This window comes from Electrophorus electricus, chromosome 5 (assembly GCF_013358815.1).
Source record: "Electrophorus electricus isolate fEleEle1 chromosome 5, fEleEle1.pri, whole genome shotgun sequence".
NCBI classification, from domain to species: Eukaryota; Metazoa; Chordata; class Actinopteri; order Gymnotiformes; family Gymnotidae; genus Electrophorus; species Electrophorus electricus.
Genome location: NC_049539.1, coordinates 5,516,386 through 5,534,780, shown reverse-complemented (window position 1 = coordinate 5,534,780; position 18,395 = coordinate 5,516,386). Strand labels below are relative to the sequence as shown.

The 18,395-nt window shown below is 45.5% G+C and overlaps 1 protein-coding gene across 2 annotated transcripts in view; it reads right to left on the bottom strand.

The window, feature by feature from the left end:
- Positions 1 to 14: 14 nt before the first annotated feature.
- zgc:158766 (uncharacterized protein LOC100009641 homolog) overlaps positions 15 to 18,395 on the bottom strand; it is a 28,669-nt gene continuing 10,288 nt past the window's right edge. The window contains exons 4-24 of one of the 2 annotated variants that reach the window (XM_035526611.1): positions 17,906 to 18,103; positions 17,285 to 17,408; positions 16,189 to 16,282; positions 14,738 to 14,824; positions 12,553 to 12,669; positions 12,339 to 12,437; positions 11,932 to 12,074; positions 11,434 to 11,572; positions 10,946 to 11,068; positions 10,365 to 10,526; positions 9,088 to 10,022; positions 8,390 to 8,639; positions 7,942 to 8,031; positions 6,934 to 7,158; positions 6,405 to 6,575; positions 5,209 to 5,386; positions 4,771 to 4,887; positions 3,786 to 4,046; positions 2,041 to 2,258; positions 1,220 to 1,282; positions 15 to 308 (exon numbers count right to left, since the gene is read on the bottom strand). In XM_035526611.1, coding sequence (XP_035382504.1) covers positions 1,238 to 1,282; positions 2,041 to 2,258; positions 3,786 to 4,046; positions 4,771 to 4,887; positions 5,209 to 5,386; positions 6,405 to 6,575; positions 6,934 to 7,158; positions 7,942 to 8,031; positions 8,390 to 8,639; positions 9,088 to 10,022; positions 10,365 to 10,526; positions 10,946 to 11,068; positions 11,434 to 11,572; positions 11,932 to 12,074; positions 12,339 to 12,437; positions 12,553 to 12,669; positions 14,738 to 14,824; positions 16,189 to 16,282; positions 17,285 to 17,408; positions 17,906 to 18,103 — 3,776 coding nt within the window. In that variant the 3' untranslated portion in view covers positions 15 to 308; positions 1,220 to 1,237. The remainder of the gene's footprint in view (positions 309 to 1,219; positions 1,283 to 2,040; positions 2,259 to 3,785; positions 4,047 to 4,770; positions 4,888 to 5,208; positions 5,387 to 6,404; positions 6,576 to 6,933; positions 7,159 to 7,941; positions 8,032 to 8,389; positions 8,640 to 9,087; positions 10,023 to 10,364; positions 10,527 to 10,945; positions 11,069 to 11,433; positions 11,573 to 11,931; positions 12,075 to 12,338; positions 12,438 to 12,552; positions 12,670 to 14,737; positions 14,825 to 16,188; positions 16,283 to 17,284; positions 17,409 to 17,905; positions 18,104 to 18,395) is intronic. The other variant, XM_027014294.2, reaches the window with a different exon arrangement.

Genomic DNA, 18,395 nt, shown 5'->3' with positions numbered 1-18,395 from the left:
TATACATACATACACACACACACACACACACACACAGAGCAGTTTTCATGCTTGGGTATGATCTTGTCTCAATGTTCCCATGGTTAATCCACAAAGTCGTAGCACTTGGGTCACTGCTCCCATGGTTAATCCACAGAGTCCGAGCACTTGGGTCACTGCTCCCATGGTTAATCCACAGAGTCCGAGCACTTGGGTCACTGCTCCCATGGTTAATCCACAGAGTCGTAGCACTTGTCCTGCAGTGTTCTGATACCATAATCCATCTGCATGGCTGAGGCCTCCAGAAAATGGTGTCAAAGGACTCAGAGCTTTAGAGAGAGAAAAAACAGATGCTTTATAATCTATTACTTATTTGGCCAATGCCCAAAGTTTAAATAAGTATATGGAACTTAACTACCCAGGTGCTATCAACACCACCGTCAGGGCTTTAACTCTCAGGGAGCACACGTATTATTCATGCAAGTCACTTGGAATCACTGGAAATTCACAAGCTGGTAACATATCATAAAGGACTGCATTTGCATCTGCATTTTCTCTTTAGGTAAAAGTTGCATTTTGCTTCAGACATTTGGTGGTGAGACAATAGTGTTGGATGGTTCCATGCACACAACAGGCAAACGGAGACTGGAGGAGGGAGGCAGAGCACAGAGGAGGAACAGAAGGATGAAAAAAAGCATGTGGCATACAAAAAAAACACATAAACACTGCTCATCCCTTTAAGGTCAGCACGTTTACCATGCTTAAACACTGCTCACCCCTTTAAGGTCAGCACGTTTACCATGCTTAAACACTGCTCATCCCTTTAAGGTCAGCACATATACCATGCTTAAACACTGCTCATCCCTTTAAGGTCAGCACATTTACCATGCTTAAACACTGCTCATCCCTTTAAGGTCAGCACGTTTACCATGCTTAAACACTGCTCATCCCTTTAAGGTCAGCACATTTACCAAGCCCCACAAGCACATAAGACATAAGCCAGGTAAAAGGACCCTTTCACACAAACCCACCAGTGCATATTTATCGAGTGTCTCAGAGTACGAGTTGTGGTCTAGGAACAGATATTTCCTTGCTGGTCACATTCTAATTGTATTTATTAATATATATAAGAAACTGATCCTAGATCAGCTTCACTGCACTGAGAAATCCGATAAATATGACCCATCGGTTGCGAAAGAGGAAGCCAGGATGCTATCCTCAGTTTACACTAATTACTTACTGATCAAAACCCTTTGATTTAGACCACTGTTGAGAGGCCTATTGTTACATGAGAAGTCTTGTTCTGGCAAAACAAAATAACAGAAAGGAGGTGAGTTCGGGCAGGGAGATGTAGTGAAGGAAAGCAGCCAGTTTTCACGCAGGCTCGAAAAATGTGAAGTTAGAATGTGCTACCTTCAGCCTTTTCTGTAAATGACGAAATGATGAAACCAGCAGGCATACAAACACAGCACGCACATCTGCTCCCACATGCATTCAAAACACTGCTTTATCTCTGACCAGGTTTATATATTACCATGTTTGCCTTTTGTCAGTTCTGTTTTTTATCTTTTTCTTGGTATTGTGAAGACAACTTTTCTAAGCACTTATAGAAGGATTTAAAGTGGCTTGTAATGTTGTTAATGTGGTAGGCCACTCCTAGGGACAAAATAATGTAACATTTATATTTCTAGAAAAAAAGTAAAAATGAGTAATCTAGGAGTGATTCATGGGGTGACTGAGGCTCAGTTTGGGCAGACCTAACTGGGGCTTCCAGAGAGTATATGTATGCAAGAGTGTGCAAGAGTGATTAAAGTGCACTGTAGTTTCTGAGATTGCTCCCATGTGTGTAAGAATGCATGAGAGTGTATGAGACTGCACAAAGTGTGTGGAAGTGTGTGTGGGTTTATAAAAATGTATAAGAGTGAATGATAATTTGTAAGAGTGATAAAGAGGTGTGCACTCTGGAGTGTGGAAGCATGCACAGGAGTGTATATGGGAGTGTTAAAGTGTGAGTGTGTAAAAAACATAAGACTCAGTAAGTATGTGTGGGGATGTCCTTACCGCAGTAATGAATTTGCTGGTCTCTGCTGGCAGCTCCTGCTCCTTGTGGAAGAGTATGGGTGATGAAGAGGAAGGTGGTGAGGAGCAAAGGAAGGAGGAAGGCTCGCTTGGGTAGGCATCTACCACCAGAGCTGAGTGGCAAGGGACTGTTAGCGTGCGCACACTAGTCGCACCATCACTGGACGTGCTTTGAGAGGAAGTCTCCGAGCTTTCTGTGACTGGAGAGAGGAGAGAGAGAGGAGTGTGTGTGTGTGTGTGTGTGTGTGTGTGTGTGCGCGCGTGTGTGTGTGAGAAACTAAGGGTGTGAAACTAAGAAAGCTAAACAGAGAAGACTGAGCAATCTGTTCCAATTTGCCAGTCTATCTGAGCAGTCTGTCCTACCAAATGAACCATGCTCATTTCATGGCTCATACACATTGCACAATAGCTAATGAAATCTTGAGTGAACCACTTCATTCACAAGGATTCTTATTTAGAATTATGTCTGCGAGACCCTGCAGCATTGCATGCAACACCTTTCACTACAGAAGGCAGTTTCAGCACAGGAAAAGCCTTGAGCTAAACAAAGGTCTTTACAAAGCAGTATCTCACTCAGTGTCTTCATTTGGACAATGTTTCTCACTGTTAAACTCCAACTCAGTCAGGCTGACCACACGCTGCCATGGTGACCCACTTTAACTACAGAGGGAATTAATTCCTACAACAGTTGTTTCTAAATTAAACCCCAATCATCACTGCAAGAGGGGCCCATTTCCGACTACGCTTCCTGTGGTGTTGTTATCACTGTTACCATGGAAAGACCACGCTTCGGACTGCAGGCTGCCATGCTTCCCCGGCTGTCTCCAAGAACGTCAACCTTTTTATCTGTTATCTTAGTGCTGCTCTGAGTATCAGACTTTGGCACTCACTCTTAATAAAAAAAACTCCACTAAAAGCTTCTGTCTGTTTTACAGCGGTAAATTCTAGATGGTTTTTATTTTATTTTTATTTAATTTGAATGAATAGCTTTGTCAGGGATCATGCCTTACTTCTCTAATTCATTAAACATATCAAATGTTTTTTCCATCATGCATTATCGATAGCAAAATCGTGCAATTGCACCACTGCACACTAAACACTCAAACAACATGCTAAAAGTTTTTAAATACTTATACATATTGAGTATTTGGGTAGAAACATTCTTAAGTTTATCTAATTCATTTTTCACATGTATTGTTATGTAAATTTTTGTACTATTTGCAATACACGAATGCACTGCTTACTGAACTTCCTTAAACGTGGTAAACTAGCTTTTGGATTTTGTCCAGGTATGTGGTCATCACTGGATGTGAGAGAATCAGGCTTCTTGCTTGTGAGTTTATAGTCTCTATGTTATTCCTAGGTTGAAGATTAAAATAATCCCAGTCACTTTTTCACTGCTGGCTGGATGTTTCGGCATGACAGAATCATTGTCAACTTGGCATGTGGGTGAAGTGGTCAGAAGAAAAAAAATATTAAATGAAACCACCCTGTGAAAGTAAACTGACAAGTGTATTACAGTACTAGAAGCACTACTAGAAGCAGTAGCATTCAGAGTCTGTCGTTTAATTATTTGAACTACGATCTACCATCACCCAATCTTGCCAAATAGCTCTGGGCTATACATTCAGATTGGATCTGTTTCGGACTGCACCACATGCCATCGGTTTCAGTGCGGATGGATGTCCAATACCTAGCACGAGTAGCCAATCATGCCAGGAACTCACTCATGGAGGGCTGGATGCCCGTGTCCTGCTCCAGCTCATCCTCTTCAATGCAGTCGTACGCCCAGTGCGCAAGGGCTGGGCAGCCAGGCAGCGGGTGTGTGGAGACGGCGTGGAGGTGCGGGTTGAGGGAGCCCAGGAAGGAGGACGAGGACTGGCTCCCGGACGAGGAGGTACTGCTGTTGGAGATGGTGGAGTGGGGCCTTTTGAATGGGCTGGAGTAGTCGAAGGTGGGTACGGTGACAGAGGAGCGACTTCGTGGCTCTGAGGGGAGGCAGCAGGAGAGGAGAGGGGAGGAGGAGGAGGATGTGAGAGAGGGGAGAGGAGAAGAGACACCATCCGAGGTGAGCTGGCTGGGCTGTCTTGAAGACAGCCAGTACTACACAGGTTTGGCTGTACAATAGATTTAATGTTATTACATTCTATGCATGGTCTTCAACAGCGTCAAAAGGCTAAAGTGCATAGACACTCCTAGATACATACACCTACACAAATATTCAGGTCCAGACATGAGTCTGCAAATCACACCTGCAGCACATGAAGGGACCACCTGAAGGTAGGTGATGGTCCAGTGTGTTCAGAGCTCTTCAAATCTGAGAGTGCCCAGATAAGCAGCAGTTCAAGTGGAAACCCAGGAAAACAACCCATTTGGCTCTTTCGAATCTTCCCAATGTGCCTCCATTCCGAGCGGAGTGAGAGGGCACTGGAGGAACCAGGGCCACATTTCATCTCAAAATCAAGCCCTGCTGTCTCTGGCCATAACAAAGATGTAGATCAAAGGGAGAGAAACAGAGAAGTAGATGGGTAGACAGTAAAAAAAGACAGAAAGGCTGTGAGAGACAGAGAGAGAAGGTGGGGGGGGGGTCAGAGGGGAGATACAGACACAGAGAGAGAGACACAAAAAGAGAAAGAAAGAGAGAGAGACCAAGAGAGAGGGGATGGGGAAAAGCCAGAGACAGTAGCAGAGCAGCCTAGCCCATGAACATACCTGTCCCTTTCATGATGTAATTGATGGATCGGTTGCTGATGGCTGCATCACTGGGCTTAATGTCCATATATGGCTTGTTGCCAATCCCCATGGAAACCATCTCCTGCATTCGTAATTCTAAGGTTCAGGCAAAGAAGAAGAACATGACGACTGACAGCCGCACAGTGAGGCCAGAATCTCTACTGGGTACGTTGCACTGGAACCCTCACACATATTAAAATGTTTGTTTATCTGAAACAAAGAGTTGGAAAACGAAACACTACCATGGAACAAAACGCGTTTGCTGTCACCACTGACACATAAGTCTCACAAAGCTTTTTTTACTGAACCTTTTAACCATGTTAATCTATACTTACTGACCAACCATTCAAATGTTTAACACAATTGTAAAAATGTGGTGCACAGTGAAAACCCAGGGGGCTGTGACCCCTGTCTGACCTCGGTTTCTTAGTGCCTGTCTCCAAAGGATTTTGCCGATGATGGTGGTCCAGGCAGCCTTGTTCTCAGCCGAGCTGGCCTGCAGGATGAACGTGTCCTGGGACTTCCTGCGGCGGAACCAGATCTCGAAACGCAGGCCACTGTCACCCACGTTCTCCGTCATGCCAATCTCTGCTGTCTGCAGGGAATTTAAGAAAAGATCACTCTCTCTCATTCCATATATGAAGAGATCACTTTCTCTCACACACATTCTATACAAGAACAGATCACTCTCTCACTCCATGCAGTAAAAATAAGTTCCTTTCTTTAAAGGAACAGCTTTTCTCTCACTCCACACAGGAATAGATCATACTCTCTCTCATTCCATAAGATTGGGTCAGTCTCTCTCACTCTATTCAGGAACAGATCACTCTCTCTCTCACTCCATATAGGAATGGGTCATTGCTTTTCCCTCTATACAGGAACAGATCACCTTCTAACTTCATATAGAACTTATCACACTCTTTCCCGCTCCATACAGGAATGGGTTAGTCTTTCTCACTCTATAAAGAAACAGATCACTCTCTCACTCCATTCAGGAAGGGATCACATTTTCACACTCCATATAGGACCAGATCACTCTCAGACTTCATACAGGAACAGGTCACATTTTCACTCCATACAGCACAGGTTACTCTTTCTCACTCCTAATGTGAACAGATCACACATTTCCACCAGAGAGGAGAACACTACACTCTCACTCTGTAGACAGTGGTGAGTTTTACCACTACGCAAAGCATGCAAATGTGTGGGGCCCCAGAGCTCAGGGGGACCCTTGTTGACCACAAGCAGTTGGCTGAAAAATGGAAAAAAAAACGATTATACACATTCATTCTTTCCTTGTTCAACACCAGAGAGATACCGGTACATGCTAGCTAGCTAACTGGGACTCTGCAATACAACCTTGCCTTATAGCGGTGCCCATTATAAAACGAAAGGAAGAAAATTAAGTAAAAGAAACCAGGATGCTTCAGTTCTGACTGCAGTAAGAAGAGAGATAAAGATTGTACAGCGTGGAAATGCCCAGAAATGCCAAATGCCAAATCTGCCCCTGCAGAAAGTCACAGGTCACACTCTCTCACTGCACACAGGAACAGATATCACATTCTCACTTCACATATGGGGAACAGAAACTGAAGACACTGTGTGCCTGGTACCTTGAAAGACTGTTTATAGATGTAGATGTCATATCCCCCCTCAATCTTTTTAGTCTTGCTGAAGAGGATGAGGTCCTCGAACAGAAATACACGTCGCGGGTACTTCCTGCGTCCACACCACACGATAAATTCATCCTGGCATCTCAGTTGTCCCTGTTCTTTCAGATTTACCTACAGAAACAAACAAACCAAAAATAACCTCAGTACCAACTAAATACTTAAATATTCTTTTATTACCTGTCTTCTTTTGGTAATCTAATACATACAATATAAACAAAAAACCGAGTCTACGCCATCGGTTTCTATTAACTCAGCAAACCAGCTCAAATGTGTGTCTGTCTCTTATCATTCAGGTTCATTTCTGAGTTGTCAGAGTTATCTAACTATAAGCAAAGGCTAAAGCTTTTCAGAAATCTATTCAGAATCCATCATGACTTCAAGCTGCTCATACAATACATTCAACCAATGTTGCACGAACTCTTTGTATTCAACCCCCAACCGCCCAGGAGACACCATTTCTGCCGCTTACATCGCACCCGCGGATGGCGTCCATGGCCAGCAGGTCATTGCCATGGCGCAGCTGGAACTTGACCATCTCCTCAGCAGTCCTGAGGTCAGTGAGCTCCTGCTCTTGTGATTGGCTGCACTCCTTGATCAGGTCCTTCAGGAGCAGGGCATACTTGCTCATCCGCTGGACTGGCTTCAGCAGGTAAGAGGCCAGGTCCATCTTATCCTCCAGCTGCACCTGCTTGTTCTGGATACAGCACAGGTAGAGTGGAGGTTTCCAACATGGCCATGACACGTCTTGTCTAAGAGTTTTTTTTTTATTGTTACCCAGGTCTCTCCCGTCGCTCCTCCAATCCCACCAGGCAATCTAACCCTCCTCTGTCACACTTTTTCTAGCTGCCCCTTAATGACAGAAGGCAGATGAACATAACTGGAGTCTAATTCTGCGTACTTCTGTATGCACCCTCGACTGGCTGGTATTGGCTAGGAGAAAGCACTACAATCTACAATAAGAGCACAACTACAATCAGAGCACAACTACAGAGCCATCTGAACCACTCACAGCAAGGATATAAACTTTATTAACAGAGGTGGGTAGGGTAGCCAAAAACTGTACTCAAGTAAAAGTACTGTTACTTTAAAATAATAATTACTCAAGTAGAAGTAAATGTAGCCATTTAAATGATTACTTAAGTAAAAGTAAGAAAGTATCTGTTAAAAAGAATACTCAAGTAGAGAGTTACTTTACCCGAACTCATTTAATAACACCGGGCAAATAATAGACATTAGGAGAGAGCACCGATTTCACACAGTGATATGTGATCCTTAAAGAAAAGGATATATTATGAGCTATTATCATAAATATCATTTGAGTCACACACCGGAAAATTTGCCTGTTCACTGTTCCTGTGGACTGTCTGCTCTAAGACTGCTTTAAGGTTTAACCGAGTCATACCTGTGTTTAGCTGAATCATGCCTGAGTTTAGCTGAGTCCTACCTGTGTGCGATTCTGCAGGCAGCAGAGACTCACCTTGAAGAAGCTGTTGCCGTGGCTGGAGAGCAGGACGTCCGAGCGAGGTTTATTTTTGCTGTACAGCGCGTACATGCCGAACTGCTCCTCCTACCAATGAGACATGCGGTTACTGTTATGCCCGAGGACCTTCCAAACAAACCAGCTCCAACCCAGCCCAACATTTACCTGATGCCATCTGGCTTTGAAACGTCCAGTAAAAGAACCAACAAGCCAAATGAACCAGTGCGAAAAAGGGGGAGTACATTCTACACCCTTCTAACAATCACCCATGCACTGAACACATCGCAAGATGTTGCATGCTGCCTTTTAGGTTGGCCAGTGTCAAAAAGGTCAGTGCAAAGGTGTGATGAGAGCTTGCATGAGATTTGAGGCCTTTGTGAGGGTAGTGCATCAATCGCAGTGGAAGCCTTCTCCACAACGCAGGCGCCGGGTGGGCCAAACTCACGTGGCGCAGGAAGCAGCCGCTGATGGAAAGCGGGGAGTGGGCACATTGCTCCAGGTCCTTCAGGAAGTACTGGCCGTGGAAGTCACACAGCTTCTCCAAGTTCCCGAAGATGATGCTGCGCTTGGCTCTCAGATCCTGCGGCAGGTCCGGCCTCTCCATCTCAGGGTAGTAGTGCTCGATGACGTAGGCCAGGGAGCGCACGTACTCCCTCTCTGTGGAGATCATCTCATCCATGATGTGCTGGATTTTACTGAAGCAGAGAGATAACACGGGGAGGAAAGGCTTGTGATCAAAAACAGGGTTCCATCAAACATAGGCTTTATATGGAGCTCAGTGAACCAGGCAGCAACTGTAGAGGCATCCAGACTGGCCCCTCCAGACTGGCCCCTCCAGACTGCCCCATCCAGCCTGGCCCCTCCATCCCACTGTTTTGGTCTGTTCCAGCCCTGCCCACTCCTGGGTCAGGAACAGTGCACCTGCACTGGGTTTTTAAAAGCTAAAAACAAAACAGAAATGTGAACTGAGGGGCCCTCAAACCTTGAATGGTCCACATGTAATGGAATGAAAATAATGGATTTTCCATCCATCTATCCATCCATCCATCCATCCATCCATCCATCCATCCATCCATCCATCCATCCATCAAGCAATTAATCAATCAATATCACATCAGAGAATGTGTGCAGAATCTGCCTAACCTGCTCTGTCTCTTGGTCTCTACTTCAGTGATTCGGCAGTGAACTCTAGGGGAGGAGGAGGGGGAGGAAGAGGAGAGACACGTGCTGCGAATGAGCGGTGGACTCTTCACATCTGACCTCTGGAGCTTCTTCTCCACGCACACGTTGTTAGTGACCTCCAGGCCTTTGATGTAGACCCCAGTGTAGCTGTTGTGGCTGGTGTCCGAGTGCCCGCGGTCCCGTGGTGCCAGCTCATAGCTCACTGTCTTCTTCATGATCTTCTTCAGCGGCGGCCGGCGGTGGCGTGCCGCCGGCGAGCATGTCGGCTCCGAGCGGCATGAGTACGAGGAGTCCACGGTGCAGTCGCTGTCTGTGTCGTCGAAGAGCGAGGGCGAGAGCTCGTCACCCTCCGGCAGAAAGGGGAAATGCGAGCTCAGGAACGGGGAGTCGCCCTCGGAGAAGGGACCCGCGGAGCGGGGCTTTCCGTCCTCCAAGTCTAACGCCAACGTGAGTCGGGGCACCTGGGGCGGGGTCCCGGGGAGGCAACTGGAAGAGCTGCCCTCCCCACCCTGCAGCTGCAGGGGCTTGCTGGTTCCATCAGCTGGTGGTGGGGTGGTGGACCCAGGCTTGCCGGCAGGCTCTGGAGGTCCACGGGGGCAGGGAGGCGTGGTGTCGGAGTCGGGCTCGGCCTCCGGCTCTCCCACCAGCGCCTCCTCCAGCTGCCGCCTGGTGCTCTGACACTTCATCCAAACGAGATTCCACTGCTGCAGCTCCCGCGGGCTGCCCAGCGTGGCCACCGTCTCATTCAGAGAGCTGAAATTCTCCAGGGAGAACTTGGTTGCCTCGCTGTGGTATTCCCGCAAGATCTGCAGGACCTCGGGGGAGAGTTTAGCCCCGCTCTCCGTCAGGCACACGTGCTGAAAGTAATCCTGGCAGTGCGCCACCCACTGGTCAGCCTGCGCAAAAGAAGTTTGACCAGGTCATTTGTATTTGGATCATATGACCCTGACACTGGTAATGGCCAACCTGTTCACACTCATGCCTGATGTAGTGTCATTGTAAAAGTACTGTCAACATGTTAATGCAAATGTAAATGAAGAATAGGGTGACATAGAAAACAAATAAAGGACTGTAAATAAAGTACCTCTAATATAGACTGGAAACAGGAAATCACAGTCTTTTTTATACTGACTCTGAATTAGACACACTGGTATTTTTAGTCGTGTGAAAAGTTCTCTTTCATTTCCCATTTAGCCATGGTGTAAGTAGCAAGTATTTGTGTGAAGGGTAACCTTTACCGAGTCATAGAACTCATAGAGGGTGACCAGGATCTGGAGCTCATGCCTGCGTGTGTCTGCATGCTGCAGCACAGAGTTGGTGTACTCTGTCAGATCCAGTAATGCTGAGCTGGATGCATGCCTGGAGTCCTGCAGGAGTGCCACAGCCTGCTTCTGCTGTAGCTGCTCACAACACACACACACACACACACACACACACACACACACACACACAAATGTTCACATACGCACAAGCATGCGCATACACACACACAAACATACACATACACGCACGCATACACACACACACACACACACACACACACACACACACACGTACACACGTACACACGTACACACGTACACACGTACACACACACACAGCGAAATACAGGAACGCCCCAAGTGGACAAGGGCAATACTTAAATTGGAAGAAAAGTTTCTACATAGATTAAGTCTAATTGTAGAACATCATCAATGTTAATTTACTATTAACCAACTGATATAGTCTACACAGAAATGTTTAAGTTCTTGTATAAAACTCTCAGATTAAATTAGAGTATGTGGGGTTATGTGCTCTGGGGATGACGTTGTGAGCTCACCGCTGCCTCCTCTGTGAACTGGCCCAGACTTTGCCGCATCTCCTGCAGGGATCCAAGCGTGAAGCTCAGAGAGTCCAGTGGAGCCAGGTTCTTCTCCCCCTCCATGCTGAACCAGCACTTAATCTGATCAGATGTCCAGCAGAAAAATGAGATTACTGGACTACTGTAGCATTGTTGAGGGACAGCCAGAGTGGAATAGTCCAGCACAATGGTTAATCCATGCCACCTAGAATATTATTTATGTAGCAAAGTAAAACAAAAGTCAAAAGATGCCTCAGACTTAAATTCCCAGATTTGACCAGGTGGCCTCCAGTGTAAACTGTAGTTCATTTCCCTGTTTGGTTCTCATATTGCCTGCCTATGGCAGTGGGGACAAGTTAGTTTAATACAGATGTGACTATGCTAACAGATTCCCAAAGAGTTTTCATTCATCATTAGCAACATTAGCGATTTCTGATTGAAGTGCTCCTTTAATCCAGCTTCCTCACCCGCTCACTCTCCTCCTGGACGGTGCGCAGCTCCAGCAGGTTCTCCAGCTGCTGGAGGGATTTGTTGGACAGGATGACGAGCTTGTGAACCTCTTCATCCATCTGGTTGTACAGTGCGCACGCCATGTCCACAGCGTCTCTGCATGACCGTGCAAGACTAGTTACAACTGCCACTTCAGCAGAACCGAGTACTGCTGTCCCAAAAGTACCCTAATGTTATGATCAGGCTGTATATGCCAGGAGTGACGAGTCTTATTAGTAAAGGGTTGGTGTAGCTGCAGGGTTTCACTCCAACCAGGCAGCAGCCACAATTGCTTCCATTGGTTTAGCCTTGTGGATTCAGTCTTTACACAATTGACACAATTGCAGAACACCCTAAATTACACAGAATAGAGCACATGCAGCTCAGTCAGCTACGCCATTGCTTCTGTTAGTGCAGGTGAATAGTCTCTTTTAAACACTCAGACAGGTGAGACTATTATGTCTCATAATTCGCACCTGTAGCTCTCGATCTCACACGCCTCTTCCTTCCTGGCCCGTGCTAGGAAGGTGCCCCCCTCCAGGCGCAGGCAGTTCAGGTGCGAGTCCTCCAGCACGCTCCTCATCAGCTTCTTCTGCTGACTTATCATCTCCTCCACCTCCTGTGGACCACACACAGGGTCAGCTAAAGTTCCCCAGGTTCATCTTAACTTACAACCACTAAGACAGAGCCCTGATGAGGAATACATGACTGATTGTCTGGAAGTGGATAATAACATATTCTGGAGTATATTACTGATGTGGCCTTTCAGCAGTGATGAAGGAGCAGGTCTCAATGATCTCCAGAAAATCAGTCCTTCAAGCCAATCTGCTTTCTAACTCAAAGTCACAGGTGTGTGTTCAGCTATGGATGGGTTGGGTTTGACCTTGGCGGTGTCCAGACTGCTGCTGCTGTTCAGGACATCGATAGACCGCCTGAGGGACGAGATGGCCGATGTACAGCTGCTGCTGAACTGCTCCATTTTCTACGGATCAAACACCACAGTGAGCTCAGCAAAGACAGCACACCTCCCCAGCAGCGTGGACTGTGAGCACCCTCAGGCAGCTGATGAAGGACGTGTGAGGAGCTCCGGGGCTTACCTGTCTGAACTGGACAAAGTGGCCGTGGGAGTAGGAGAAAGTGCCATCCAGGTCGCTCGTGAGCTGAGAGGAATCAACATACTTTTGCAGAGCCTTCAGGGAGGACAAGACTTCACACTGGAAATCACACGGAGTCAGACAGAGCATGTATTACTCCAGACATGTCTCTCTCGGGTATTACAGCATACTCTAACTACATCTCTCCCAGGTATTACAGCATACTCTAATACTCTAACCACGTCTCTTCCGGGTATTACAGCATACTTTAATACTCTAACCACGTCTCTCCAGGGTATTACAGCATACTCTAGTATTCTAACCACATCTCTTCCGGGTATTACAGCATACTCTAATACTCTAACCATGTCTTTCTCAGGTATTACAGCATACTCTAACCACGTCTCTCCCAGGTATTACAGCATTCTCTAATACTCTAACCACGTCTCTCTCGGGTATTACAGCATACTTTAATACTTTAACCACGTCTCTCTCGGGTATTACAGCATACTTTAATACTCTAACCACGTCTCTCTCGGGTATTACAGCATACTCTAATACTCTAACCACGTCTCTCTCAGGTATTACAGCATACTCTAACCACGTCTCTCCCAGGTATTACAGCATACTCTAATACTCTAACCACGTCTCTCTCGGGTATTACAGCATACTCTAATGCTCTAACCACGTCTCTCTCGGGTATTACAGCATACTCTTATACTCTAACCACGTCTCTCTCGGGTATTACAGCATACTCTAATACTCTAACCACGTCTCTCTCAGGTATTACAGCATACTCTAATGCTCTAACCACGTCTCTCTCGGGTATTACAGCATACTCTTATACTCTAACCACGTCTCTCTCAGGTATTACAGCATACTCTAATACTCTAACCACGTCTCTCCCAGGTATTACAGCATACTCTAATACTCTAACCACGTCTCTCCAGGGTATTACAGCAAACTCTAACCACGTCTCTCCCAGGTATTACAGCATACTCTAATACTCTAACCACATCTCTCCCGGGTATTACAGCATACTCTAATACTCTAACCACGTCTTTCCCGGGTATTACAGCATACTCTAATACTCTAACCACGTCTCTCTCAGGTATTACAGCATACTTTAATACTCTAACCACGTCTCTCCCAGGTATTACAGCATACTATAATACTCTAACCACGTCTCTCTCGGGTATTACAGCATACTCTAATACTCTAACCACGTCTCTCCTGGGTATTACAGCATACTCTAATACTCTAACCACGTCTCTCCCGGGTATTACAGCATACTCTAATACTCTAACCACGTCTCTGCTGGGTATTACAGCATACTCTAATACTGTATTATGTGTATTACTTCTTGATTTCTTTTTATTTCACTTTTCTCACTTCAGCTTGTTTAATTAGAAATGTATTTTGAAAGAGAGCTTAATGTTAGTGATGTTTCAGACTTTTAGAAAGAACAGAATTCACAGACATGTCACAGTTCCCATCCTCTGGTGTCAAGGTTCCCTTGGCAACCGGTCATGTGTTCTTTTGTTTTGATTCCGTTCCTGGTTTAGCCCCTCCGCTCTTTACTGGCCTCACCTGTATGTCTTTGGCCCTCATTACTCTGTGTATTCAAGCCCTGTGTTTTCCTCTCTTGTTGCTGGTCATTATTAGAGGTATTATATTCCATGTCTTCATGGTGTGCTTCTGTGTTCTATTTACTTGTTTGCCTGTTTCACTGTTAGCCTGTCCTATGTTTCATACTCTGATAAACCAATGTTTAGTTTTCGTGTTTTGTTTTGTACATTTGTAACGGATTCAGGTTGTGTTGCTCTTTCTGATTGGCTGGCTTCCCGACTGTGTGACAGTGAATATGGATTTGCCCCCAATAAAGGTCGCGCCTCTCAGTGTTTGTGTCCTGCCTCTTACTGCTCAGTGTAACAAATCATACTGGAATTCCAGCATAATTCTCTGTCTCTGTCTCTCATCGCTTCTTTGCCAATCAAATGCCAAATATACCTCCACCAAACAGACTTACACTGACTCATTCACACACACACACACTGTTCTCTGACTAGCGTCAAGGTCAAATCCTATTTTAGTTTTTCAGTATTTGTTTTGCTGCATGTTTTGAGTTATAAGATCTCCGCACATTTATATTTCACTCTGGTGTGTTTTAAAGTATTCATCTACTCACTGGAATGGGAAAATTCCTCTCGAGTTTGATAGAGGTGTCTTTGTCCACGAGCAACAAAACTGAGGAAAGTGCGTTAGGGAGATGAGCCTGGAGAAAGAAGGAACACTGCATGTTACATGTCACACACAGCAGTAACTGTTTATGAACACTGCATGTTACATGTCACACACAGCAGTAACTGTTTATGAACACTGCATGTTACATGTCACACACAGCAGTAACTGTTTATGAACACTGCATGTTACATGTCACACACAGCAGTAACTGTTTATGAACACTGCATGTTACATGTCACACACAGCAGTAACTGTTTATGAACACTGCATGTTACATGTCACACACAGCAGTAACTGTTTATGAACACTGCATGTTACATGTCACAAACAGCAGTAACTGTTTATGAACACTGCATGTTACATGTCACACACAGCAGTAACTGTTTATGAACACTGCATGTTACATGTCACACACAGCAGTAACTGTTTATGAACACTGCATGTTACATGTCACACACAGCAGTAACTGTTTATGAACACTGCATGTTACATGTCACACACAGCAGTAACTGTTTATGAACACTGCATGTTACATGTCACAAACAGCAGTAACTGTTTATGAACACTGCATGTTACATGTCACACACAGCAGTAACTGTTTATGAACACTGCATGTTACATGTCACAAACAGCAGTAACTGTTTATGAACACTGCATGTTACATGTCACACACAGCAGTAACTGTTTATGAACACTGCATGTTACATGTCACAAACAGCAGTAACTGTTTATGAACACTGCATGCGTTCCACACTGGTACCACTGAACATGTACATTTACACGTCTTCCTATCGTTTTTGACAGCCTCTCAAGGTGGGTTGATTGCCTCTCTGTGTGGGCCATTATGAGCGAGTTAAGACCAGTCCCTCACTCTGCTTCAGGGGCAAGCAGGAACAAGCAGTGTGTGAAACTCCCTCAGGATGAGGCTTCTATATAACACAGCGGAGAAGACTCGCCAGCACCACTGCAGTCTATGGGTCTGATCTATGGATCTGACCCAGAAACAGAGGCTATTGTTTACAAAGGCTGAGTCTAAGTCACGCATGCCCCTGGAAGGTAAGCACTGGTGAAGTTCAGTAAGGTGGGAGACAGAGTCTTAGCAGGATAGTGAGCAACCACAGCTGATACGCAAATCCCTCCGTCTTAAGAACAACCTTTTAAGAAAAGATTCAGTCAGTGATAGGGCTTATAAACCCCTATTGTTGTGTGTGTATGTGTGTATGTGTGGATGTGTGTGTGTGTGTGTGTGTGTGTGTGTGTGTGTGTGTGTGTGTGTGTGTGTGTGTTTAGGCACATGCATGTAGGTGGACATAGATATGCACATATCTAAATATGTATGTATGTGTAACATGAGTTTGCGGTTGCACACAAGTGAGTCTGTGTGGGCATTTTCACCTTAAGCTGAGCCAGAGCTGAGAAAAGCGCCGGGCTGGCCTGCTGCCTCCGTGTGTCCACAAGCACAGTCAGCCCCAGATCCATCTTCTCCTTTCTGATAACAGGAAGAGGTAACCTTCACTCTTCTGACCACAAAACCCTCTCACACACACGTGCACACACATGCACAGACGCATGCAGGTAAGCACGTACACACACAAACACCCACACACAAATGCATGCACAGACACACAGGCAAATGCACATGCACACACACATGCACTCACATACACACTCAATGTTCACATACAAACAAGCATGCGCATACACACACGCAAACGTACACATACATGCACGCACACACACACACGCAGACAAATGCATGAGCACCCACGCGCATACACACACAAACACACATGCACACATGAACACACTGTTGGGCCCCTGAGCAAGACCCTTAACCTCAATTGCTCAACTTGTACTCACTCATAATTGTAAGTCGCTTTGGATAAAAGCGTCAGGTAAATTCATGGATTGGAGTCAATTTTACATCAGTAGCCTCCAATGTTGGTCCTGACAACCTGATTTCCTGTTTTATTTGTGTTTTTCCAAAACAGTTTGTTTGTTTTCCCCTATAAAAACTAATTAGCGAGTCTTTCGTGAGTGTGTCAGAGGATTATGAGGATTCCTGCTCATACACTAAAAATGAGAACATAGCTTTTGTGACAGACGCTGTGCATAGTGCAGTAAATCTAGAATTACGTTTTCACTTATTACACCTCTTGCTTTGCTGTCTTAAAATGTGATGAAAAATTTGTATCATTTCACGCACACTAAAAACTGATATACTGGAACAAAGAGATGGTCGTGAGATACACACTGACATCAACACAGGAAGTATCAAGACGAGTAGTGGTCTGAATTGTGTTTGGAAATATGGGTGTGTTTTTTGTGTGTATATGTGTATGTGTTTTAATGTGTGTGTGCATGCGCGCGCGTGTGTGTGTGTACGCGCATGCATGTGTGTATGTGAACATTTGTGTGTGTGTAAGTCAGTGTGTGTGTGTGTGTGTGCGGGCGCGCATGCGTGTGTGCATGTATGTATGTTTGTTCTTACCGAAGTGTGGAGCAGTAGTAGCCCAGTAGACAGACAAACTCTCTGGAGGTAAAGCTCTCGTCTGTCCACACCCGGTTCCTCATGCACACCTGCAGCAGAGAATGTCCAGCACGGTCCTGGTTACCTGTACCCAAAAGAGAGAGAAAACGTGAGAGAGAGACACTTATATAAACCAATTCCACAACACTCTCCTAGACTCGCCTCCAGCTGAAGTAATAAAGGTAAATTCACTCTGTAGCAACACTACTAATCATACAGCGTGAGCACTTCTAGTGAAATACAATGTGGTTACTCAGATATGCTTAATAACCATAAAAATAATTTGTTTATTAGACAACCCAGAGGAAGGGCTGGCAATCATACATGACATAAAACCAATGAATTTCCTATAAAAAAGCAGCTTCAGACTCCCTAGGTAGGAGGGTCATTCATCTAGTGATCTGCCAGCTCCCACACAGTCGTTTCACCACTTTAGACCTTCGACACACAATCTTCCGCATAAAGCTGTGTCAGTAGCACTGTGTGAGCCTATCGCGTGTCTGAACAGGATCCAGCACATGTAAGGAGAGAGTGTAAACCCAAACGCTTCTCCCCCATGGGCCCCCCTGGCAGTCAGCTCACCGAGCAGAGTGACCGCGCCAGAGTCCAGCAGCCCCAGGTTGACCTGCGAGAGCAGGGAAGGCAGTGACAGGCCACAGCCAGTAGAGGGCACTACAGAGAGCGGAGCGGAGATGGAGAAGTGAAGTGAAGGTCTGGGGGAATCTTCTCCGCCACTGCTGCCTCTTCTGGATTCTGAGACGGCGGGCGAGTCGGGAAGCTCTGTCACACACATACATGTCACATACATATCACGGCTACGGCAAGAGGGAAGGGACCACAGACGTAAAACATGAGCTGCAGCGAAAAATGATGTGGATCATCTTAAGACGTCTTTGTGGGGTTAACAATAATGCTCTAAATCTCAATCATTATTCTAGTTTTAATGAATGAAATGAAAAATGTAATCCTGATAGGTGTAGCCTTAGCAACAACTATACTACTCTTGTTGAAGGTTTTGGCTGTACTGAGGACACATTTTGAATGAATGCTTTGCAATGCAACAATTTTATCA